The sequence below is a fragment of the Bufo gargarizans genome, chromosome 5 (genome assembly GCF_014858855.1).
Source record: "Bufo gargarizans isolate SCDJY-AF-19 chromosome 5, ASM1485885v1, whole genome shotgun sequence".
NCBI lineage: Eukaryota > Metazoa > Chordata > Amphibia > Anura > Bufonidae > Bufo > Bufo gargarizans.
Window position 1 is genome coordinate 110,414,159 of NC_058084.1, and position 27,379 is coordinate 110,441,537.

Sequence of the window (27,379 nt, forward strand, 5' to 3'; positions counted from 1 at the left end):
ATAGGTTCTGGGGAGCTTGGGGGGGCGCAGCGGAAGAGGCGGTAGCAGTGGAAAAGGAGGAGTCAGCTGAGGAGGAGACGGAGGATGGAGTAGGAGGAGGAGAAGAAGAGGCAGGCCTGCATGCAATCCGTAGTGGTAACACCAAATCCACACGGGTGCCACAGATTGGATGCTTGACGGTCGTCAGAAGGTTCACCCAGTGGGCAGTAAAAGTTATGTACCTTCCCTGCCCGTGTTTGCTAGACCACGTGTCTGTGGTAAGATGTATCTTGGCACCGACACTGTGTGCCAGAGATACATTCACTTGCTGCTGAACATGGCCTCCAGGATGCCCTTCTGGGAGAAATATTTCCTTATGGGGACCTTCCATTGCGGTGTGCCAATGGCCACAAATTATCTAAAGGCCTCCAAGTCCAGAGTTCCTTTCTCCATGTCCTCACACATGCAGCAGCCATTTTAGGAAAAAATGCGATTCGTTACCATGAAGCGTGAGGAAATTCAGCTTCGGTGCGAATCAAATTTTTCCTGAAATTCGGATCGAATTCCACTTAGCTTCGATTCGCTCATCTCTAGTACTAATCACAGCACAATACTGTGCTGACCTCCAGGAAGCTAAATCTTCTCTAGAAGATGTCCTGCCCATATAAATGAGAGCACAAGGTGGCTCTGCCAAATACAGGTAGTAACTGCCAAGTGAGGTCAGGAAATATCAGGCTCTTTCCATGGAACCAAACATCCGAGTTCCAGCAGGGATAGCCCTATCACAAACGATCCTTCTGCGGAGGTTAGAATTTTGTGCACATAGTGAAGATCCACCAGGAAAGTAATCTTTAACAGTTTTATTATACTCACAAAGGAGATGAATTAAAAAGCTTTAAGCAAACATCCAAGCTCATGGATCCGCCCGACCCAGGTTTCGCCTATTCGCTTCTAAGGAATTAAAGGTGACTAATATAACATAACCCTTTTTGATACATATTCATACGAATGCTTTCCGCATTAATGACCAGTTGGGGCTATTAGCAATAACGGAAGAAGAGGTCTAACACACAAAAGGGGAAGAATGTTTGAGAGGACTGCATAGAGCTATAAATACACATATTATATAAAGCAAGTGAAAGTCAGTCTCTCATTAAGGCCAGAAGGTGATTGGGATCTTCATCTGTATATCCATTCTGCCTCCTTCTGGAGAATTCTCCTGTCCCAGTCTCCCTTTCTGGGAGAAAGAGGGACCAACTCCAGAACTGAGAATTTCAGGACTCGGGGATTGCCTGAATGATAGTCATTCACGTGACTAGCAACTGGCGTAATATTTCTCTTACGTATGTCATTTATATGCTCACAAACCCTCCTTCTCAACTCCTTAAATGTCTTTCCGATATAATCCTTAGGGCAGGGGCACTGGCAGATATACACTACGCCTTTGCTTTTACAATTGACAAAATCACAGATAGTGAAGGCCTTATTAGTAGCAGATCATGTGACCATTTCCGATACAGAAATGAAGTCACATGCTTTGCAAGTCCCGCATCTAAACATACCGAGGGGTCGGCGGTCAAGCCACGTACCTGGTATAGTCGGGGGTGCATAGTGACCATGTACCAGGCGATCCCTGAGACTCCTACCCCTACGGTATGTTACACTGGGGTAGGGGAAAATGTTCTGTGCCACATCAGGGTCCATCCGTAAAATAGACCAAAATCTGTTCAGGATCGTTTTAACCTCAATATTCGCCACATCAAAAGTGGAGATGAGACGGGTCAGTGTCCGTTCTCCCTCAGATGGTCTTTTAGAGGTAAGTAGAGTCTCACTTTCTGTGACTAATGCATGTTGAAAAGCTTGTCTCAGAAAGGCCTTGGGATACCCCCTATCTACCCCCACCTGCACTGTGAATGTTTACATGGTGTGTTCAATAAAAACATGGTAACATTTAATTATTTGTGTGTTATTAGTTTAAGCAGACTGTGATTGTCTATTGTTGTGACTTGAAGATCAGATCACATTGTATGACCAATTTGTGCAGAAATCCTATATCATTCCAAAGGGTTCACATACTTTTTCTTGCAACTGTATATATGGTGATTTGGACTTTCGTTGTAGGCACATATATTTTTGTTGTCTCTTCATTTCTAGGTTGCATCCTCTCCTACCAGTTACGCAGGAACATGTGATGTATCTAGTACCCATTTTCAAAGTCTGCCTAATCTGTTACATCTGTATTTATTTTATCAAATATGTTATCAATTATGTTATAAATTTAGATGCAATTTTTTTCCCGCTATTACTGACCCCCTGAGGAACCTAACCAGGGGAAATGTGTCGGGGTGTTGATATCAATTTTTTAAAACCATCTAGGGCATTCTAGGGTTTCATAGGACAGGCACGAGGACAGGGAAATCCCACCACTAGGGGTTGTCCTTGGGCTTAGGTGTAATCAGGGCCTCTATAGGGAAAGTGTTCCCTGTTCTCAACTTCAACCGTCCCATAGCCCTGCCCCCATTTTTCCTTTGGGATACTACATGTACAATGTTAGTTGGGCCATTTTGTTTCCCTTGATTATTATCTATCCTCTGTTGAGATTACAGGGTGATTTTATCTTTATCTTTAGTAAAACTTATGTTTTAAGGATCCATTTTTCAATGTATATTACCTTCCACTGTTTGAGGACACCAATACTATCCTTCTATTATCTATCTGTATTTGTTTGGAATTTTAATACTGATGACCTATCCTCAGGGTAGGTCATCAATATCAGATCGACGGGCACCCAGCAGCCCAACCGATCAGCTGTATGAGGACAGGGCACGCATGTGCTGTCTCCTGTCTCTCTTTCTGCTTGCCATAGAGATAGCAGCGAGCAGGAAGAGAGACAGGAGATGGGACGTGCGCACTCCTCATATAGCTGATCAACAGGGGTCCCAGGTGTCAGACCCCCGCTGATCTGATATTTATGACCTATCCTGAGGAGAGGTGATCATACTAAAATCCTGGAAAACCCCTTTAATAAAATAACTCTATCAAGAGAGCTGACAGGTCAGGCTTAAATTTTGCTACAATCACAAATCCAAGTATCAAAAGATACAGCAAAGGTTGGTCTCCTGCTTTTGCAAAACTAAAAATCCCAGCATGCCCTGTCAGCCTATGGCTGCCAAGACATGATTCGGTGTGTAGTTTTTAAAGGGCTTGAGATCTGCAAGGCCTCCAGATAAGTGTCTCGTTTGTTTTGTGTCCTTCATTCAGAACCCAGAATATTTTTCTAAAGAAAGGTTTTTAAGATCTGTAATTTGTGCTTTTCGATTTGCTTTTGTTTCTTGGATTTTTTAATAAAATACTGATATTATAAAGGTGAATGAGTTGTCATCCTTTTTTGTATCTTGGTAATTAAATGCACACAATGACCTGTCTTCTCTGTTAGCTTTGCATCTTAAAATTGAAAATATAAAATCTGATCTAATGCCGTCTCTCTGTAATGGATCCAAATTCTTCAAAAAGTCAATTAACCTGAAATTGTTTATTATGTGTAATAAAATCGCACCAGAAATATGTTCAGATTCTGCTGCATCAGGCTGCATTATCTGTCTGAGCAGAACCGGAGAAAAAAGGTAAACCTTATTCAAGATTGGGCCGTGAAGGGATCTGTTCTATTTTTTTGGGGAAAAAATGGGTGTGTCCTTTATGGGTGCAGAATGGGTACATCCAGGTTAAAGGAAAGAAAGAGACAATGCAGCAATGCTGCTGCATTGTCTCTTTCTTTCCTCTAGGTCTTTGCCATGGCAGCGTGCACCTGCGCACTGGGAGGTGCTGACTGACCCCCTTTTTTTTGCAGATTTACATCCAGGTTAATGCACCTGAAAGGCTCATGCACATGGCCATATTACAGGTCCGATATGAGAAAAGAGGCACACCTCTGTGGTGAAGGTGGTGCTCAGTGGTATATAAAGTTCATGCAATGATGTTCTTTTGTTTTGGTTTCGCTTTGACATTTCTTCTCCCTCTTCCAGCTGTCATCTATTAGCAGTCATTTCCTCCCTTTATATCCCCTCCCATACTGCCTCACTTTGCGGTTTATACTACTTCCTGGATTGTGTTCATTGCTAGATGCTACTACTGCTGGTTCCTCAGTTAAGTCTATTTCTGTATTTGTCTTTTCCTGTTGGCTTGATTCTAGGTGACCCTGACTCCCTCCGTATTAAGTGTAGGGTGCCGGTGGTCGTGTCCCCTCACTATTATAGGGTTTGCAGGTGTCACTTAGTCTAGGTACGTGGACATGCAACTTTCTATCATAAAGATCTTTGCATGGGCTGAGCAGTCAGGGAGAGCTCTAGGGCTTTTATAGGGCTCACCCATTTGTTCCTTAGTTTGGGATCAAGCCAGTCGGGTCTTTATTTGTTACTTCTTGTTTTCTGAAACACCATCCGTGACAGAAAGACAACATACAGCTAAATATACAGCTGATGTATAGATAGAAATAACTGAGAGGGAAAGGGGGAATGACTTGAGGAACTATCAGGCACCCCGCCGGAATACAGTGTATCTGAAAGATTGATACAGCTATAATGAAAAAACACATATCCCTACCTCTCTAACTCAGGAATTTTAACCACTTTTTGTTAAGAGTTCTAAGAGATTTTAAAGAGCAATTAATAAAGATTTATGTTTTATAAAATATTAGTCAGAGAGGTGTACAGAAGCCACGCTTAGGTCCTAGAGACCTTTGAACTTCACAATATATTATATATAGCGTGGCCACCTCCTCAAGGACCTGCAAGTTTGTTGGTTGCACAATAGTTCATGTACTCACAGTTAGCAGATGCCTCCCTGGGCTGGCGTACAGTGGATGGGAAGACAGCATGAAATCCTCCGGGGCACTCTCGGTTACAGGGAACACCAAGCAGATGGAAGTTGAGGTGCCCTTGATGGTAATGGGTGTAATGTGCTTTTGAGGCTGGGCCCCTGGTTCGTGATGCCATCACCGATAGGTGCAAATGTTGAGAGTAGTAGTGGAAATGATGAGGAGTCAGTTGTAAACCAGTTGAACATTTACTGAAGAATCAATAGTCTCTGGACAGTTGGTACAGTTCATCAATAGAAAGCTTTTTGTATAGCAATAATAATAAGTTGACTTGTAATCCTATTATCAGGCAATGGCAGTTGTCAATGGAGGGATTCTTCTAATGCTGATACTTTAGAGGCAAGGATCCTGGTGGTAATCCTAAATTCACTCTTTACAGCACTCTGGCACTAAAGATGCTGATATACAGTATATATATAGTCACTATGAGCTATCCTTTAAGGGCGATCTCCCTTGTGGCAGGCAAACACATCTGCTTCATTATTTGGCAGGATACTTTTATAAATAGGTTTTTCTACTATGACCCGGAAGGCTTGTGTAGTGGATAAGGACAATTTTTGCCTTAATCATCCAGTTGTGTCCAGGCACTCTCAAAGCTACTCCTAGTCACTTGTGCTAATGAGGTCCATAAGCTAAGTTTAGCTGTTACCCTCGCTAGGCTCTCTACATCTTGGTGTATAGACTCACTGTCTGGTGCTTGGTTTCTGTAGTTATCTTCTCCAGGCTTGATCAGGGCCCGGAGGAAAGGAACACCGCCGCATGGTGACTTTAGCCTGTCTCTCGACTCCATGAACTTGCTTCTCCTTACTCTGACTACATTCTGCTCCTCCTTTACTCTACTCAAAGCTAGACACCCCCTCCCCCCCCCCCCCCACTATATATATTATGTTTTGCCAGCACCACCTAGGGGCGAATGGATGTAAATGAACTTGCCAGCTAGATAATAAAGAATATCATACATTACAATTCAATAAATATATATTCAGATGTTTGAAGTGTCCCATTTACACATATATGTGGGACGCTGCAATAAGAACCCTGCAGAATTTAGGGCACAATGTGGTTTTCAAATCCACAGCTTATCAATTCTATTGCAGATATGTCACGTTTATAGCACGAATTTCACACTGTGCAATGCATAGGGTGAAATCCACTACAAAATCCTCAAGTGCTACATTTTGGCACAGCTTTATTGCAGGTTTTGTGTTAAAGGTGGATCTTTGTTTGAGTGTTTTGTCATGGCTTTCACCCTGCAATCTGTGACATTTCTTCTTCAGAATTAGCTTGCTGTGGATTTGAAAAATGTGGACAGTGGTTTTGAACACACCGTCCACATGTATGTACTGTCTAGTGCCATGGATTTGCAGTGCAACATCTGTGGTAGTTCTGCAACATCTGAAGCTGGTAGGAACAGTTGTAGTAGGCAGTAAATGGGCAACATTCATCTTACTCCACCATACCCACAGCAGGGATTCTTCAGAAATAATGGCTGATAACGCGGTTTTCTAACTTTTGCATCGTAATGTTGTAATAAAACATGGTATTTGCAAGTCATTTGCACCAACACAAGTCAATGTAAAACCAAAGTTCGCACAGTACAATGTTTACATCCAAATTGGCACTTATTAAACAAAAAAGTCAAGCAAAGACAAATCAGATATAGCATACATTTTATTACATGGTGAAGAACATTGCAAATAATAAAAAAAGCTAATGGAATCTTTGGCACTTGAAATATTTCTGTTGAGTTCTTCCTTATATTCTTCCTACGGAACTTTGTGTTGACATTTGTCACAGATTTAACGGGGTTTTCCAAGATTTAGATATTGATGAACTATCCTTAGGATAGGTCATTAATATCAGTTTGGCAGTGGTCCAGCACCCATGCTGATCAGCTGCTTGAAGAGACTGCCAGGCTCTGGTGACTTCCATAGCCTCTTCCTAGGCCAGTGGCGTAACGTTCATCGTTCACGTGGCCAAGGTGCAGCTCAGTCCTATTGAAGTAATTGAAACTGAGCTGCGATACCAAGCACAGCCATTAACCAATGGACAGCACTGTGCTTGGTAAGGCCTGTTTCACATTTGCGTTAAAGAGAATCCTGTAGGCTGTTTGGCAGGGAACAGCCTGCCGGATCTCTCTGCATTTCGACATTGCCGGAAGCAAACACATCACAGTCCGGCCCAATTCTCTATAATAGGGACTGGTGGCAATCTGGCTGCAACCCGGCAAAAGCGGCCGGACAAATGTAGCAGCATGCAGCAGTCTTTCGTCCAGCTGCTTCTCAGCATGTTTGCCGGGTTGCAGCCGGATCTCCGCCAGTCCCCATTATAGCGAGAGGGGCTGGCGGATGTCAGTTAGCATCAGCCAGTGCCGGATCCAGACATCTCCGGCAGGCTAATATAAATGTAAATGTTGTTAGGCACCTAAATGCATAGATGAAGCACAGCAGGGAGAAACCAGGAGCAAGTATCACAAGTATCACCGGCTCTATAACCTTTCATCCAAAAATGAAGCCTCTGCCTTATTTTTGGATGGAACGTTATAAAACTGGTGAAACGTGTGTCTTTATCTCCAGTAGGCTGCTGCTCACCTGCCGGAGCAGCCTGCTGGAGATGTATAGCGTAAAATGGGAAACAAGCCTAAGCTGCGAAGAGACTATAGCGCTCACAGGAACGCCGATCGTTGGGGGTGCAGAGTGTCCGGCCCCCTCTGATATGATATTGATGACCTATCTTGAGGATAGGTCATCAATATCTAAATCTCGGAAAACCTCTTTAAAGAAAATCTGTCAGCAGTTTTGACCATGCTAAACAGCTGACAGCACTAGATAGGGGGCAGTACCTTTTGTTGAGGTTTTATCTTCACAAGTAGTGTTATTGGAAGTTTATTCTCCTTTGATCTCTACAGTGAGCTGCTTCATGGCCCCGCCCCTCTGCACTGATCCACCCAAGATACCGCAACAGACATTAGAGCAGTGAGGAGGGGCTCAGGAGCAATTCAGAAAGCACTTCACAGTAAAGCTCCGCCTCCAGTGCACTTGTAGGAGCAGTACCTGGTATCATACTCACACTACTTCTGATAATAAAAACTCCACAACATATATGTTTATTCTGCTCTCCACAGCCCCAGCTACACAAGAGATGGTCACAGGAGATATATACCATTTTGTTGTTTCTTGTTGATTCTTCTTTTTTTTTATTCAATTTAAGGGGCAAAATATAGCTCTGTGACACTGCATTGAATAATTCCTTGCACTGCCGACAATAGCCAGTGAACAGATACATGAATCATGGGAGGACAACATACATTTCTTTCTTGCATAACGTAGTGGAACGTAACACAGCGATATGACTTTGGCCTGAAATTCTGATGCTTGGTCACTAAAGCCTGCTAATGAGATGAATAACATAGTCCAGTGGGCTGTACAGGCACCCGCTGCTACCGCTGGTTGAGCATAAATGACAGATATATGGATTTGCCTTTGATGTTAAAGAGGTTCTCTTGAAATGAAGAAAATGAAAATATGTAAATATTACTTTATTATAAATATATTCCCAAATACCTTTCATGAGTTATAACGGCTAGTTTTGTCTAGGGAGCAATCATTAGGAGAAACAAAATGGCTGCTGTCCTATTAGTACACACATAGCCTGTCCTAATCACACAGCAGGACAAGTTATTTCACAACACTGAGGTAAAGAGCTGCCTCATCCTCCTCTCCTACTTGTCAGGGATTATGATCCTGAATACAGATGAGAAGATCTTCAGCTGAATCTCTGTAGGAATGGAGCTCATGAGGAGACATGAAGTACAGAGAGGATGGACAGGACAGACTGTGGTAATGTGGGGCTGTGGTTAAGGAGACTGCATACAAGTGCTGCTGCTCATTAGCCACATCTGCTCATGAACTCCTTTCCTACAGAGATTCAGCTGTTGACCATATTAAACTGTATTCAGGATCATAATCCCTGACAAGCAGAGCAGAGAGGAGGATGAGGCAGCTCTTTAGCTCAGCGCTGTAAAGTAACTTGTCCTGCTGTGTGATTAGGACAGGCTTTGTGTGTACTAATAGGAGAGCGGCCATTTTGTTTTTCCTAATGATTGCTCCCCAGACAAAACGAGCCATTATAACTAATGTAAGGTATTTGGGAATATATTTATAATGAAGTAATATTTAAGTATTTTCATTTTTTTAATGTCAAGAGAACCCCTTTAAAGAACATATGGTTTGTGGGGCTTTATAGGTTGACTTATGATACTTAATTTTGTGATAAGCATTCCATGGCTGGTCAAGGAAATCTAATCTGAATATTGCCTATAGGACCAGACTAAGGCTAGGGCTACACGGCGACATGTGTCGTGCAAAAAAAGGCGCAATATTTTTTAAAATGATAGTCAATGGTGTTGTAACGCTGCAACTGTGACAAAAAAAATTATAATAAAAAGTGGTGTCGCACTTAGACATGCGACATGTTGGATATTTGTGCAACTGTCACAGTCGCATGTCGCAGTCTGACACCACTGCTTATCATTACAAAAAATGTTGTGCGATATTGGTGCGACAGAAATGTTGGACGACACATCACAATATAGTTGTACCACACATGTCACCGTTTAGACCTCGCCTTAATATAACCAACACGTTGCTCTAACCATAAGCCAGATGGTTCCACAGTCATAAAATACTTTGTTTCTTCTCGGATGTTAGTGATAAATAAGAGATATACACTCACCTAAAGAATTATTAGGAACACCTGTTCTATTTCTCATTATTGCGATTATGTAGTCAACCAATCGCATGGCAGTTGCTTCAATGCATTTAGGGTTGTGGTCCTGGTCAAGACAATCTCCTGAACTCCAAACTGAATGTCATAATGGGAAAGAAAGGTGATTTAAGCAATTTTGAGCGTGGCATGGTTGTTGGTGCCAGGCGGGCCGGTCTAAGTATTTCATAATCTGCTCAGTTACTGGGATTTTCACGCACAACCATTTCTAGGGTTTACAAAGAATGGTGTGAAAAGGGAAAAACATCCAGAATGCGGCAGTCCTGTGGGCGAAAATGCCTTGTTGATGCTAGAGGTCAGAGCAGAATGGGCCGACTGATTCAAGCTGATAGAAGAGCAACGTTGACTGAAATAACCACTCGTTACAACCGAGGTATGCAGCAAAGCATTTGTGAAGCCACAACACGCACAACCTTGAGGCGGATGGGCTACAACAGCAGAAGACCCCACCGGGTACCACTCATCTCCACTACAAATAGAAAAAGGGGCTACAATTTTCACGAGCTCACCAAAATTGGACTGTTGAAGACTGGAAAAATGTTGCCTGGTCTGATGAGTCTCGATTTGTGTTGAGACATTCAAATGGTAGAGTCCGAATTTGGCGTAAACAGAATGAGAACATGTATCCATCATGCCTTGTTACCACTGTGCAGGCTGGTGGTGTAATGGTGTGGGGGATGTTTTCTGGGCACACTTTAGGCCCCTTAGTGCCAATTGGCCATCGTTTAAATGCCACGGGCTACCTGAGCATTGTTTCTGACCATGTCCATCCCTTCATGACCATCATGTACCCATCCTCTGATGGCTACTTCCAGCAGGATAATGCACCATGTCACAAAGCTCGAATCATTTCAAATTGGTTTCTTGAACATGACAATGAGTTCACTGTACTAAAATGGCCCCCACAGTCACCAGATCTCAACCCAATAGAGCATCTTTGGGATGTGGTGGAACGGGAGCTTTGTGCCCTGGATGTGCATCCCTCAAATCTCCATCAACTGCAAGATGCTATCCTATCAATATGGGCCAACATTTCTAAAGAATGCTATCAGCACCTTGTTGAATCAATGCCACGTACAATTAAGGCAGTTCTGAAGGCAAAAGGGGGTCCAACACCGTATCAGTATGGTGTTCCTAATAATTCTTTAGGTGAGTGTATAGTTTACCTTTGATGCTATGGAATATAGGGATAGCAAAGCTTTAAAGGGAACCTGTCACCGGGATTTTGGGTATAGAGCTGAGGACATGGGTTGTTAGATGGCCGCTAGCACATCCACAATACCCAGTCCCCATAGCTCTGTGTGCTTTTATTGTGTAAAAAAAACGATTTGATATATATGCAAATTAACATAAAAGAGTCATATCTTACTTGTGTGACCAGAGAATAGTCATATTTTCAAGCTCTGACTCATCTCAGGTTAATTTGCATATGTATCAAATCAGTTTTTATACACAATAAAAGCACACAGAGCTATGGGGACTGGGTATTGCGGATGTGCTAGCGGCCATCTAGCAACCCATGTCCTCAGCTCTGTACACAAAATCCCGGTGACAGGTTCCCTTTAAAGAGATTTTCCAGGACCTTGATGTTGATGGCCTATGATTACCAGCACCCCCACTGATCAACTTAGTAAAGAAGACTCTTACGCCTTCTTTGTTTATCAGGCACAAAACTGTACATTTAATAGCGGCTGTCCATGGTACTGCAGTACTCTGCAGCTTAGTTTGATTCAAAGGAAAGGTACTAAGCTGCAATACCAGGCACAGCCACTAGCAAATGTATGTCACTGTACATGAGAATTGGCTTATTTGTTGGCTGATTACCAATTCGCCCATTATGGCACATTAAAGCAGCATACAAAAAATGTATTCGCCGACCATGATGTAAACTGTAGTGAAAGTAATCTTCTTACAGGTAACTTGTGAGTCATAACCTCCCTTCTGATCCTCACCTGTGTCATGTGAACAAGACTCTGATTCTCCAACTGACACAGGACAGGAAATCAGTTACTTCTCTATTTATTCCTATGAGGCTGACATTGAGCCTCCCATAGAAAAGTAACTGACTTCCTGTCCTGTGTCACATGAAGCAGCTCGGTGTCAGAAGGGAGGTTTTAACTCACAAATACAGTCACTGATAAGATTACCTTCATTACAGAGAGAATATCATTTTTTGGGGAGTTCTTTAACAGTGGCCAGTTATGGGGAAAAAGTGTTCATATGAACGTCCATTCCTAGTAATTGGCCTGATTATCTGCTAATTTAAAACGTTCCTTACTCCTCTCATGTCTTGGTCTTTCTCCCTTGTACTAATATCATGTTATGTGTCATTGATCCAAATGGCATGAAGAATTTCTGTAAAACTAGTAATGATATTCCGCAAACAGTAATTACAAAATAAAACATAAAGTCAATGTCAAAGCAATGTCTTTTAATGTATAGGGTATAATGTAGACCACCTAAACAGGGCGTCACCTCTGAAACACTGAAAACAAAGGCAGTACCAATCGGGTAAATATGGATACATTCAATCTCATTTGTGTACATGTGAATAGATTTGCTTTGATAGGTGCAAATAACATCCAATACATATTCAACAGGGCAAGAACAATTTTCAATCAAGTTATGAAAAAAAAGTGAAAAATTTTACGTGTTAGTAAATACTTATATGATGACAACTAACCTAATATCTTCTATAGATTCATTAATTATACTCAGATTTGTTATACTTTGTTGGCTTAGTTATATTTTGCCAACTTTCTGCTGGTGCTTTACTTGGTATACTAATGAAACCTCATAGGTCCATAGGATGTGGTACAAAAATACTGACCATATAAGCTTTTCTAAGACAAAATCTACCCTTTAATATATTTCCTTTACATTAGGCAGTGCAGTATATGTCGTAGTGTATGGAAGGCTCAAATGCACTTTGTTTGGGTCCTTTTTGGCAGTAAAAGAATCTTCACAGTTATAAAGTTGCTCCTGTTTGTTGGCACTATGGCAATGAAATTTAACAAGTCTTTGCATCTTGTGCAAGTAGCTGGTGAGTGTTTTGCAAAGTGACAAAAAATGAAAAAAAAAAAAAAAGACTCTTGTGAATTGTCAAGTGATTGCTGTGATGTTCGGAGATCAGTCCAGGGCGAGCAGTGGCTGGGTGTTTTCACTGTCTCTGTGGTCCTCATGCATCAGCGTGCCAGGTTCTACTACTGACTGAGACCTGCAAGAAATAAGGAAACATCACAAGCACTGCTACTATTCATGAAGTTAGTTTTGTTTGGTAAAAAACAGGCAAAGAGAAGAACCTAAGTGATAAATTCCTCACTGAATACATGAAAATCAGAGGCATAATTATTAGGAGTTGGCTATCACATAGCTGTCACAATGGTCCATTCTGCCACTCAAGTAGACACTAATATTTGGCCACTTTCACACGATCAGTATTTGTCATTATTTAAAGCCAAAACCAGGATTGGAACCAGGGGCATAGCGTGGGGGGGGGGGGGGGGGGGGGCTGGAGGGGCCGTTGCCCCAGGCGCCAAATTGCAGGGGCCTCACTAGGCCTGAAGCCTATAAGGCAGTAGAGCGATGCAGGACTCGGTCACGATAACATCACTGTGACCTCCTGCGTCAGATCTCGCGAGATGACGCAATGACGCGGCGCAGGAAGGCACAGTGAGGCGTTCGTGACCGCCTGCGCTGGGACACACAAGCAGTGATGGAGACAGGTTATTTTTTTAATGTAACCTTACCTAATTGCAGAGGCACTGGGGGCAGTATGGGGGGTGGGAGAGGACTGGAGCAGAAAGAGGATATCCTACTGATTGGCATAGTAATAAGAGTGGAGAGGCGGCCATTATATTAATAATAAAGAAGGGGGACATTATAATAATAATAAAGAGGGGGCCAGTACATTATTATTAGTGTAATGGCCCCCTCTTCATTATTAATGTAATGGCCCCCTCTTCATTATTAATGTAATGGCCCCCTCTTCGTTATTAATGTAATGGCCCCCTCTTTGTTATTAATGTAATGGCCCCTCTTTGTTATTAAAGAGGGGCCATTACATTAATAATAAAGAGGGGGCCATTACATTAATAATAAAGAGGGGGGCATTACATTAATAATAAAGAGGGGCCATTATATTAATAATAAAGAGGGGGCCAGAACATTAATAATAAAGAGGGGCCATTATAATATACAGGGGGAATAATATTATGGGGAATGGGGGACTATCTGTCTGACTCTAGCACAGTATTGGGGGGCAGCAGGATGACAGTGTTGAGCCACCAGGAAGGAGAGGATGATAGTAAAGTAAGGAACCTAAAACATTTTCTGTGAAACTCTGCAGAGACGAGAAGCGGCTGAAAGAAGGTATCATGGCGGTCTTATCTCTGAATGAAGACGTTGAGGAAAGTCTACATCACAGGAGACGTCACTAGATGTAACAGGTATAGTTCGGTATCATACTGTAATAATAATGTCCATGCACATATCTGTTTCACGGTAGGGTTGGGGGAGGAGATTGAGAATATGGCCCACCCTGCCGTATCCTGGCCCCAGACTTCAGGTCACACTGTGTTCTGAATTCTGGGGCCTCACACCTATCCACTACATTATCCTTACTCAGAGAGTTATCTCTGTGTTATCTGAGGTGTTACATAGGACTGCTAGTGATCCACTACAGTATCTGTTAAAAGGGGCGTGCCTGGGGTAGGGGGGGGCGCAATTTTTGGCTTGCCCCGGGTGCTGGCAACCCACGCTACGCCACTGATTGGAACCAAAAGAGGAAATGTGAAATGGAAAGATTTGTGCCTCTTTTGTATTTTGGACTCACTCCTGGTTTTGGCTTATAAATACTGATGCAAAATGCTGACCAAATACTGTCCATATGAAAGTGGCCTTATAAATGATCAGTATGTGGTCAGCATTTTGCATCAGCATTTATATGCCAAAACCAGGAGTGGGTCCAACACAACTCTTTCCATACTATGTTTCCTCTGAAGGCTCCACTCCTGGTTTTTGCTTACAAATACTGATACCAAATACTGACCATGGGAAAGTGGCCTTATGAATGGTATTTGGAGGGGCACTGCTACAGATTGTGTGTTTGGGCTCAAGAACGTCACAAGAGGAGGGTGACCATCGTTTGCAAGTTCATGCTTGAGTTCGGCAGCCTGTGAGGGATTCAGTCACTTTTGACATCAAGAATAGACTAGCATGCAGCCTTATTCTTGCTGTCAAATCAATTGAAACCTATCAGTATACTTGCAAAACTCCCCCTGAGCCTCTGGGAGGTTCCTGGAAAAAAGGAGAGGCCTCCCGGTCTCCCGGAAGAGAGTTTGCAGGTTTCACAGGTGTCACAGAAGTGTCTCAGCAATCAGCTCTCACTGGTTGTGGTGATAGGTTGCCAGACACAGCCACGGTGTCCAAACACACTGCGAGGGGGACACAGTGCAATTCAAAAAGGGTGTGACCCGTCTGTAAAGAGATGTGGCTTGCAAAATGGAAGGCCTTTGGCATCTAATGTAATCAGTAGATGGCCATTGATTTTGATGGGTGCCATGCAATGGTATATTCTTCCTTAGTATTCACTACAGTTCCCCATCCACTGTGGTGTTGCAGTGGATTTCCAAAGACTGTCAGCCAGCATTCCCCATAGAAGACTGCATTCACATGGCTATATTTACAGCCAGTATGCATTCTGTCTATTCTGTACAAGGAAGGCTCAATAGCAAGGATTAGAATGACACCCCTCCCAGCCTCAAAATGGAATCAGTGGCAGATGTAGGTGAGCAATCCCCCCAGCTGTGCCTGCTCACTATCTTACTGACACTGCATTGTTGTCTAATTATAGGTCTCACTGTGTAGGAAAGGTCTCAGGCTACTGCTCCCGCATAGTTGCCATCAGTCCCCAATTTACAAGTACTGTCACTAATTTTTTGTGACAGTCCTGGCAAATGTGGGCTGTCTCGAGCCAAAAGTGGGTGTGGCCTATGTAAGCCCTACTCATAAGTGGCCATTCTTGGGTGGGTTTGGTGTCCTGGGTAGGGCTGCTTAAATATGCTTAACTTACCAACTGTTAGTAAGCAGATGTGGATCCACTGTAGTCACGGTCTAGCCAATGTCAAGGCAGACAGAGTCATGCAATTCAGTGAGTCCAAGTGTCAGGAGAGGATGGTCAGGGTTAGTACGGAGATAATATAGAGGTCAGGCCGCAAAAGGTTAAATTCAGAGATCAGGACAAAGTCGTTACATAGGCAGATAGACAAGATAACAGCACACCTTTGCAGGACACTAGAGTACTAGGACCTATTGCTCAGACATCCTCTCACAAGGGAAGGTGCCTGAAATACAATGTGGGGGCCAGTCGTAGGGTGGGGAAGATTTAGGTGTGCATACACTGGCCTTTTAAGAGACAGAGACAGAGGCAGCACAGAAACAGGCCTCAGCCTGGATGGAGTGGACGGAGCATGCTACTTGGTGGTTGTGCCCACTGGGAAGAAGCAGAAAGATGCCAGACTGCTGAGGACAAGACCGGGGGAATATCTTGGCAACTGTATTGGCCGGGAAGAAGGAGATGGTGGCAGGTATGGCCCACCGGTGATGCTTTCATCATACTGACACTGCAAAGAAGCTGTAGTCTGACACAGCAACGTTGGTTTATTTTTAGATCATCTATTAAATGGATACCAACTGAACACTTTGTACGACTGAGTTTGACGGTTCATGGCTCTTCCGAGTTCTGTTAATTACCTAATTAGTCTAATAAAGCTTTGATTAGATCAATTGTCTACATCTCGCAAAGAGAGGGCTAACCTGCTAATAAATTCTGCTGTTTGATTTATATTAGAGAACTCAGAGGATGTTCTAAATTATGTAACCATGAATTCTAATTCATGTGAAGGTCAAACTTTAGCAAGATGGGAAATGTGGCTAATTCATTTTAGGGAATTAGAACATTACTCTATAATGGCCTCGAGTTTTCCAAAACACTTTAAGTGCTCAAGTGCTTCTCTGTATAAAAGGCATCAGTTATAAATCATTTTGATCAAGACCTTCAATGTCTAAATGTCCACAAAAACATTTTACAGAATGTGCTGTAGAATATTATTATTACAGAAAAACCTGGTGCACTCTGATCTTGCAGTCATTGTTACTGTCCTCTATGTGCTTTCTTTTATTGGGACCTGGAGAAACATTGCCTGTGATTATGCAACAATCCATGGCTCTGTTCACCTATTTTTCAACCTTACCAACATATGCTTCTGATAGATGGATGTGATTCAGTGTAGACATTAGTGGCACATGATCCCAATAGGGTCTCATAGTAAAAAAAAAAGTATTGGTGCAAATGCTGAATGTAAGTCACAAATGTAATGTGAACATAGCCTATTATATTGTTGGAGATGTTTTTGAGATTTCCGATGTCAGAGAAAGGGAATGTGCCTTTCTAGAGACACTGTAACCCCATTGAGATCAGTTTAATATTTGCTACAATATGTCCAGTCCTATCCAACACTCTGGAAAGCAATAGATAAGGGTACTTTCACACTTGCGTTTTTCTTTTCCGGCATAGAGTTCCGTCACAGGGGCTCTCTACCGGAAAATAACTGATCAGGCATATCCCCATGCATTCTGAATGGAGAGCAATCCGTTCAGTTTGCATCAGGATGTCTTCAGTTCAGTCGTTTTGACTGATCAGGCAAAAGAGAAAACCGTAGCATGCTACGGTTTTATCTCCGGCGAAAAAAACTGAAGACTTGCCTGAATGCCGGATCCGGCATTTTTTTCCATAGGAATGTATTAGTGCCGTTCAAAATACCGGAATGCCGGATCCGTCCTTCCGGTCTGCGCATGCGCAGACCTTTAAAAATGAAAAAAAAAAAAAAAAAACGGATCCGTTTTGCCTGATGACACCGGAAAAACGGATCCGGTATTGCAATGCATTTTTCTGACTGATCAGGCGTTTTTCTGACTGATCAGGATCCTGATCAGTCTGAAAAATGCCTGATCAGTCTGAAAAAATGACATCCGTTTGCATACAGTTTGCCTGATCAGGCAGTCAGTTCAGGCAACGGAACTGCCTGCCGGAATCAAGCAACGCAAATGTGAAAGTACCCTAACATGGCACTCCAAAAGTTGGGGGTGTACGGATAGGATCTCACTCTTTGGCAAAAAGGATCCATCACTCAATAGATGAAATTTGCTGTGATTTTCATTTGCAATCCAAAATCAAATAAATGACACATTCAGCCATAATGACCCTTATGAAACCCAGATTGCAGCAGAATGACTGTGTGTGTTTAGCACTAGGTAACTCTACAGCAATCCGAGTTTGATTAGGTCAATGTCTGACTAAAATTTTTCACTTATATGAATGATTTTGGAAATCAAATAAAATACTCTACTGTGACCAAAATATACTAAATGCACAAAGAAGGAGTTGATGAAACTAAAAATCAAATGAAACTTTCTATGTGTGATGTAATGATGATATATGTAAGAAATTACAATATTACAGTGAAAGGAGACGTTTATTGGGGAAAACTGTACAATTGAAAGGAAGCTCTAGTACCCTGTTGGTCAGCCTCAAGTCTGGGTACAAGATGAGATATGGATTGGTATAGAAGCATACAGGTTCCGTATGGTATCCTGCGGCACATTTGCCCACAGATGTTGCAGCTGGGCCTGTAGATCCTACACACTCATAGATTGTCGGTCCCATAAATACTCAATTGGTGATAAATCTGGCGACCAGGCAGGCCAAGGAAGTGTTGTAATCTGGTGGAGACATTTCTCGAAAACCCTTGCTGTGTGTTGGCGAGCATTATCCTGCTCAAAAATGCCAATTGGAAGCCCTGCCATAAGAGGCAACACATGTGGCCACAGGATGTCCTGCATATATCACTGAGCTATTAGTGTCCTTCATATCACTACTAGAGGTGACCGGCTGTCGCATGCGATGGCTCCCAGATCATCACACCAGCAGTTGGAGAAGTGTTTTGCTCTACAGCAAAGGCAGAGTTGAAGTGCTCAACATAAGGCCTTCATTCCTGAGCCCTACCATTGTGCAATCCCAAACAGAACTTGGATTCATCTCTAGAGATGATAAGGTTTCAGTTTGTTGCAGTCCATGTTTCTCGTTCATGACACCACTGCAAATGAAGGAGTCAGCAAATGTCACATGTAATGGGTGCTGTGACATCAAATTTTCTTCTGCTAAGGAAATGGTCCAGGCAGAGACAGGGGTGTGTAATAGAAGTGCGATCTGTGTCTGGAAGGGAGAACTAAACAAAACTATGGGATCTAACAATCCTCTCTACTGGTGGTCTGTTCTCTGCGTATGCATACCCATATCTAATCCCTGCTCCCAACACCTCCTAACAGCTAGGTTATAATGGCCTAGGTCTGTAGTGGCTAACCTCCGGAACTCCAGTTATGGTAAAACTACAACTCTACCGAATACTATTTAGAATGCAAACTACTGTTTTAATTGAAAGCATGTCCTTGGTCTAGGTCAATGGCATTAATCTGATTGCAAGTCCCAGCTGTGACTGCTGAACCATGCTTACATCTCGTGCTGGGGACATGTGGTTTCTCCCTTCCATTTATGTCATATTCTTTAGGTACACGTTATACACCCCAAAAATGATGTGCCATATTTGTCAGTCACAACACCGTTTTACAAGAAGACAGGTGAAGTGGTGGGTGCCACATGTAGGGTCTGCTGTGGGTTTTATGCAGCAGAAAAAGAACTATGCACCCTGGCGCCAACTAATACTTTTATCCTTGTATCTCCTTAAAAATAAAAATAAAGCAGATTGGATGCATAGTCACAGAAAAGACTACTGTCGTGTGCATGATGCCTTAGTGAAATCAAAGGATGGCGAGTACTACCACAAACCATACAGCAAATAGCGACCTACAGATCATGGCATGAAACTTACGCCTCTCATGTCTATCATTGTTACCCAATAAACAAGAATACTGGTACCCACCACCATGATTTGTAAAGCATTTTCTGTATTGTTGAGCTAGTGTCCTTCAGCCGATATATCTTACATCATGAATTAGATTCCATTCTTTAAACTTAAAGGGAAAGTGTCATCAGTAAATTACCTATTGTTCAAATCATGTTTTTATGTATAACATATTTAGATTTTTTTCCCGATGTTATTTAGAATTTTCTATTTTAATATCTATATTTAAACAAAAAACATAAAATCCTGCAGTTTTCGCACCACCACCACTAAGCCTAATAATCTTGGTCTGTACAGATCACTTTACTGCAGTTATCTGCTTATCTGTCATTCTAATTGAGCCTATAATGATATAACTTCTGTGTATAGATAAGACAAGATCCAACATTCACAATAGGTTATTATAAGGATGAGCGAATTGACTTTGGATAAAACATCTAAAGTTGATTCGCATAAAACTTCGTTCAAATACTATACGAAGCACGAGCTCCTTACAGTATAACAATGTATTGGCTCTGATGAGCCAAAGTTATTGCGTCTGTAAAAAAACATTTCCCAAACTCGTGTTCAGTTCCAATGTACCACTTGGTGCATCTCCCTGGGTCTCCAACACCTCTGCCTCAAGGTCGGGATTTAGGGCGGATATAACTACCCCTTCACACAATATTGGACCAGAATCTTTCGAATCCCCCCCCCCCAGGAAAGCTACACAACAAAGCATCAGCCTTGAGTTTCTTAACCCCAGGGCGATAGGTGCCGATGAAATTAAATCTGGTAAAAAAACGACGACCATCTGGCCTGCCTCTGGTTCAGTCATTTAGCCGACTCCAGGTAAGCCAGATTTTTGTGATCAGTAAGCACAGTAATAGGATGAATTACTCCTTCCAACCAATGACGCCACTCCTCAAAAGCCAACTTAACGGCCAGCAACTCTCTATTACCCACATCATAATTCCTTTCTGCAGCCGAGAGTTTCTTAGAGAAGAATACACAAGTGCGTCATTTACTAGGTGAAGGACTCTGCGATAAGACTGCTGGTTGGTGAACCTCAAAAACCGTATAAGCGCCTTCAGACTTTTGGGTCGATCCCAGTCCTACACAGCACAGACCTTCTCTGGATCCATACGAAAACCTGAAGATGAGAGTAGGTAACCCAGGAATTGCACTTCCTGAACTGCAAAAGCACACTTCTCCATTTTAGCATACAATTTATTCTCTCTTAGGATCTGTAACACCTGTCTCATGTGACCCTGATGAGTCTCCATATCTGGAGAATAAATTAGTATGTCATCCAGATACACCACAACAAACCTTCCCACCAGATGATGAAAGCCAAATTAAAATTCTGGAAAACCGCAGGAGCATTAGTTAACCCAAGCGGCATGACCAGACTCTCAAAATGACCCTCTGGGGTATTAAACGCCGTCTTCCATTCATCCCCTTCCTTGATCCTGACCAGATTATATGCCCCTCTTAAGCCCAACTTGGAGAACACCTTTGCACCACCAATCTGGTTAAACAAGTCAGGAATCAAAGGAAGGGGGTACAGATCACAGACCGTAATCCGATTGAGCTCACCGAAGTCCAGACATGGCAAAGAGAAACCCTGCTGACACTGGGGACTTGGAAGGTCTAATATGTCCCTTAGCCATACTCTTGGCAATATATTCTCGCATGGCCGATCTTTCAGGTTCTGAAAGGTTATATAACCTAGATTTGGGCAAATTCGCTTTGGGAATAAGATTGATAGGACAATCATATTCCCGATGTGGGGGTAAAGCCGGGCAACCACTCTCAGAAAATACGTCTGAAAAATCAGAAATGAAACAGGGAACAGCTTTAGTGGTCACGACAGAAAAAGATGTATTAATACAGTTGTCCATGCAATAATCACTCCAATTGAGAATCCGTCTCGCTTGCCAGTTGTCACGCCTTGCCCTGTGAATGTGCGGAGATCTGTCATATTGGCTGAACATGTCTGACTTCTTTGTTTGTTTTGATTTGGATTTGAGCTGGATCCACCTTCCCTCAGGTGTACTGGGTTTCATTGTTAGTGAGGATATTTATCCCTCCTTCCCCCAGTTCCTGGGAGCTCTTGATTTGTGGTGGATCGTCTGCTCCAGCTCTGCTCAAGATAAGTCCTCTCCTTTATTTCCCTTTGTGTGTTTTATCTAGGCCTCTAGGGAGACGCTTGCTTCCTCCTGGTTTGAAGAAGCAGGTAGCCTCTTCCCTTTTCCCTGCTGCTTAGGGTTTGCCCAGGGTATTAAGGCTTAGGCATGAGGACATGTGCATATCCACCCTAAGGGTATGCACATGGGCACAGCAGTTTAGGGAAAGCTTTTAGGAATCACTAGGAGGTGACCCTTTTCCCCTAGCTTTTGGGCCTAGTTGTTTGTTCTGTTTGTTTTCTCATGTTTGGTTATTTCCCTGCTTACCTACCTATCGTGACACCAGTCAATGGTAGGATTATGTTTGCTCAACCATGGTAAACCCAAAACCAATGGAGCAGGCAGACCCTTTAGCACAAAACACGAAATGTATTCCTGATGAAAATCACCCACTATTAAACGGATTTCCTGCACCATCTGTGACAAACATTTCTGAGTAAGTGGTCCAGAGTCTATTGCAAACACTGAAATATTTTTCTCTAATGCACTTGTTGTCAACCCATGCAAACAGTAAACTGACCATCAACTAAGTTAACCCCTGCCCCACTGTCAATAAACACCTTAATTCCCACAGTTTTGGACTCTAGCGCCACCTCGGCAGACAGGAGAAATCGGGTACTACCAGTAAATGACAAAAGTAAGTTCTCTGACTCCCCACCCATACCACCAATAGTAACATGGGAAATAAACGTTTTTTTTTGTTTGTTTTGACCTTGACGCTGAACGTAAGGACAAACATTAACAAAATGTCCTCTTTTTCCACAGAAAAAACATACTCCCTTCTTATAAGTAAAACTCTTGCAAGCAGGCCCAGAGGTAGCTCCCTCTAACTGCATAGGTTCATCAACAGGCATAAACTCATTAGTCTCTCCACCCAAGGTGTCAGAGGAAGCCGCTACGATATATTATAGTTCGTCCTGAAAGTAAGGGATCTTAGATCTCTCTCTCAGGAGTCTATCCATACGTACAGCAAGGGACATAGCCACCTTCACTCACTCAGGATTTTCGTAAAAAGCCAACGCGTTATTTAGCCTCTCGGATAATCCCTGACAGAATTGGCTACAGAGAGCTGGATCATTCCACTGCGTATCCATAGCCCATCTCCTAAATTCAGAGCAATACATAAGGAGAGAAAGAAAAAAAAAGAGCGGAGGCAGTGCCCCGTGTGTGATACTGTTATGTATAGTTATAGTGATTTTATGTAGATTGTGCTTACCCTTTAGGGTTGTGAGGAGTCACAATGTCTATAATTCGCTTTGCTAAAAAAAATCCCATTCAGTGTTCGGGAAGAAATCTGCTGCTGCAGCCAGGTCCTTGCCCTTCACCGTGGGTTGCGGTTTCTGGGATGGGTAGATGCGCCAGTAGAGTAGAAGATCGGACCCTTTTTTCGGCGCTGAAGTCCCTCCAGGGCCCCTGAAACACGTTGACTTTGAATAAAACTCCTTTTTTCACCAATATTATCCTGGTCCTAAGTTCATCTGCTTCAGCGCCGAAAAAAAGGGTCTGATCTTCTACTCCACTGACACATCTAAATTCAGAGCAATAGATCTCCATAGAACGCTCTCCCTGCTGTAAACCACGTAACTTGGTCTTGGCCAGGGAGATCCAATCCGGGTCATTGTAGATAAGACCTAGAGCTTCGAAAAATTAATCTACCGACCGGATCACAGTCCCTCTGGTCGGTAGATGAATTTTTCGAAGCTCTAGGTCTTATCTAGCCCAAGACTGAGCGTCCCTTTTAAGCAACAACATGATTATACCCACTCTTTGAATCTCATCCATAGATGAGAGCGGACATAACTTAAAATATAATTTACACGACTCTCTGAACCAAATGAAATTATCTCTTTCCCCCGAAAATCTGTCCAGAAGTGCAACCTTAGGTTCAGGACAGGCGTGATAACTACTACTAGCACCAACAGTCTATGATCCCTGGATCTGCATGTGGAGGTCAGCTACCTCTATAGAAAGACCCTGCAATTGTCTAGCCAGTGCAGCGATTGGATCCATAGCCTCACTGACACAAACAAAAAAAGACGGTTTTGGGCGGTTGATAATGTCACAGCGCGGGGTGGGTAGCAAACTCCACAACGAACACAGGAGGGAATGGAAAAGGTAATAGGCCTGGAAACTAGGGAAAGGGGAAAGGTCACCCGAGCCCTGACTACTATCAGTATGAACAGACCTCGATGGTAGGAATGTTCATACACAGGAACCTAGAACCCTATCTGACCCTAAGAGGGCCCTGGAAATACAGTAGTGTCAGGACAAAAGATGACCTGTTCCCTCCCAGCTGAAGGAACAGGAGACTCCCTCAGGCCTAATACCAAAAGATAGGAGAATACAACAAACTAGAAATAGGTAAAAGACACTTAACTCCGAAGTACGCAGACGAGCAGGAACTCAGAGGAGAACCAAACACCAGCACTTCAACAACCAGAAAGGAGCTATCAACCGCATAGCATGATGGGTGAGACCAGACTAAAAGGAGGCGTTGGAATGACCACTTAAGCTACACCTGAGACAAGAGGTGTGGTCATAACCAGCAACAACACAGAAACAAGTGAAACCAAAGATCTTCTGACCCCTGTCACGGGAGAGACCGTGACAGTTTCATCTGAAGTTGATTCGCTCATTCCTAGTGAAACTATCAAATCTTATCTATTCTTTCCTTGACCTTTGCATAAGTCACAGAGCATGCCTAGTAAACTCTACCATAGAAGTCAATAGGGTCCCTTCCTGACCATTGTGTCTATGGCCCATGGGGCTGCCGTAATTTTGTTAATGCTTTATAAATGCTAAGAACAGCTCAGGCAAGATGGCCTCCCCATAATCATCAGAAACAGAATAAAAAAATCTGCAATCAGAAAATAAAAACAGATTAGAAAAAAGAAGACATGTTACTATATGATTTTAACTGGCAGATAAAATTTTGGGTGACACATTTCCTTTAAGCAGTAACACATCACATGGAAATAGCTCCTTAAAAGGGTATTCCTATCTGAGATAATGGGGGCATCTCTCTAGGATATGCCACCTTTGTCTGATAGGTGCGGGTCTAAGAGAATGGAGCGAGGAAGGTGGTTGCCGGAGGACCCTGGGTTTCACCATGTCCAGCCACCACCGAGCGCTCTCCCATTAATTTCTATAAGGCTGACGGAAATAGACAAGTCAGTGCTCGGCTATTTTAGGAGGCCACATAGAAATGAATGGAGGGCGGCTGCACATCCGCAGTGCGCCCTCCACAACTTTGGGGCCTTTGTGAAAATCGCAGCATGCTCTATTTTGTGCGTTTTTCACATAACGCAGGCCCTATAGAAATGAATAGAGTTGCGTGAAAATCGCAAGCAAGTGCCGATCCAGTGCGATTTTCGCACGGTTGCTAGGACACAAGCGGGATGGAGACCCGATCATTATTATTTTCCCTTATAACATGGTTATAAGGGAAAATAATAGCATTCTGAATACAGAATGCATAGTAAAATAGCGCTGGAGGGGTTAAAAAAAATAAAAAATTATTTAACTCACCTTAATCCACTTGATCGCGCAGCCGGCATCTCTTCTGTCTGCTTTCTTTGCTGTGTGCAGGAACAGGACCTGTGGTGACGTCACTCCGGTCATCACATGATCTTTTACCATGGTGATGGATCATGTGATGGACCATGTGATGACCGGAGTGACGTCACCACAGGTCCTGTTCCTGCACACAGCAAAGAAAGCAGACAGAAGAGATGCCGGCTGCGCGATCAAGTGGATTAAGGTGAGTTAAATTAATTTTTTATTTTTTTTAACCCCTCCAGCGCTATTTTACTATGCATTCTGTATTCAGAATGCTATTATTTTCCCTTATAACCATGATATAAGGGAAAATAATACAATCTACAGAACACCGATCCCAAGAAGAATCTGTGAAGAAGTTCAGGTGCCAAACATGCCGATTTTTCTCACACGAGTGCAAAACGCATTACAATGTTTTGCACTCGTGCGGAAAAATCGAGCATATTCCCGCAACGCACCTGCACCTTTTCCTGTAACGCCCGTGTGAAAGAGGCCAAAGAGTTGCTGAGGCTTCACACTGTTGTACCATAAACACTTCATGTGCTGCCACATGGTGCTGATGTCCCACACTGCATTATAGAGCAGTGCTTCTGTTGGTAATGTGGCAAATATACAAAGACGGGGGTTATGAACCCTAGTCTTAGCATAATGTCTGTCAACGTAGAGTGTACCAAATCTTCAAAGAGGCGCATCCTCTTAAAGGGAGTCTATCACTTAAATTTCCCTAATATCTTTAACCAGCAATGGCTATCGGACCGTTATGAAAGCATTCTAACTGTACCTTTATGTCATCTGCCGCCCTTCTCCGCTATCTGCCCCTTCCCTAACTTCTAAAAGCTTTTTCCTCGGAATCGCTGTGACACCAGGGGAGAGGGGAGGATTCAGAAAAGAACATATGGAAGTAATTGCTGTATAGCCCTATGTGTGGGTATTTTCAATTTCTATCGTCAGTGGAGAAAGCTAAAGAACCTTTGATGATGTCATCACAGGTCCTGTACATCTAGCAAGGGAACTACAGTGTAGTTCCCACACTAGAACAGTGACTCTGACAGAGCCTGTGATGACATCATCTTCAGCATCACAGGTCATGCACAATCTAGCAAAGGAAATTCACCAAGAATGGTGTGGTTCCCAGGTTTGAAAGGTGCATCTGCCAGGACCTGTGATGACTTCATTACAGGCCCTTTAACCCCTAACAGCAAGGATTAGAAGTGCAAAATGTGCTCTGCATTGATCAATTAGGACTAGAATGGAGTGGTAAGAAGAGGTCCTCCACTTTTCTCTTTGTTTGCCCCACCCACTCACCCACCCACCCATGCCGTTTTTACACATTGCTCACTCATATACTGTATAATACTGCAGACAGTTACAATCACCACTACCTTGTGTACCTCACACACAGTGACCCAGGGGTGGACACAGGCAGCAAATACCCCCTGTGCAAAGGATGTACCTGGGCCACCCCCCCAACCACACATACAAATATAAACATATATGTGCAAATAAAAAACATCTTGTGAATATGTTTACAATATGTATATATATTCTTTTCATACTAGGCCATGCCTCTAACTCTGCCCAAAGCATAACTATACACACCCAGTCCCCTTAAAGGGGTTCTGCAGTTATTTTAAACTAATGATCTATCCTCTGGATAGATCATCAGCATCTGATCAGCGGGGGTCCAACACCCGGTACCCCCGCCGATCAGCTGTTTGAGAAGGCAGCGGCGCTGGCAGTAGTACCAAGGCCTTCTCACTGTTTACCGCAGGCCCAGTAACGTCACGACTAGCATCACTGGCCTGGGCGCGGCTAAGCTCCATTCAAGTGAACAGAGCTTATCCTTACCTAGGCCAGTAATAATAGTCGCTGCTTTCTCAAACAGCTGATGGGCGGGGGTCCCAGGTGTAGGACCCCAGCCGATCAGTTTAAAATAACTGTAGAACCCCTTTAATGCCCCCACATAGTAAGGCCTCATGCACACGACCGTTGTGTGCATCCGCGGACGTTGTTCCGTTTTCCATTTTTTTTCCGCG

General features: G+C 43.1%; 1 protein-coding gene across 1 annotated transcript in view; it reads right to left on the reverse strand.

The window, feature by feature from the left end:
* Positions 1-12,766: 12,766 nt before the first annotated feature.
* The window catches only part of CLVS1 (clavesin 1), an 86,077-nt gene continuing 71,464 nt past the window's right edge, over positions 12,767-27,379 (reverse strand). Inside the window, exon 5 of the mRNA XM_044295311.1 lies at positions 12,767-12,854. Coding sequence (XP_044151246.1) covers positions 12,767-12,854 — 88 coding nt within the window. The remainder of the gene's footprint in view (positions 12,855-27,379) is intronic.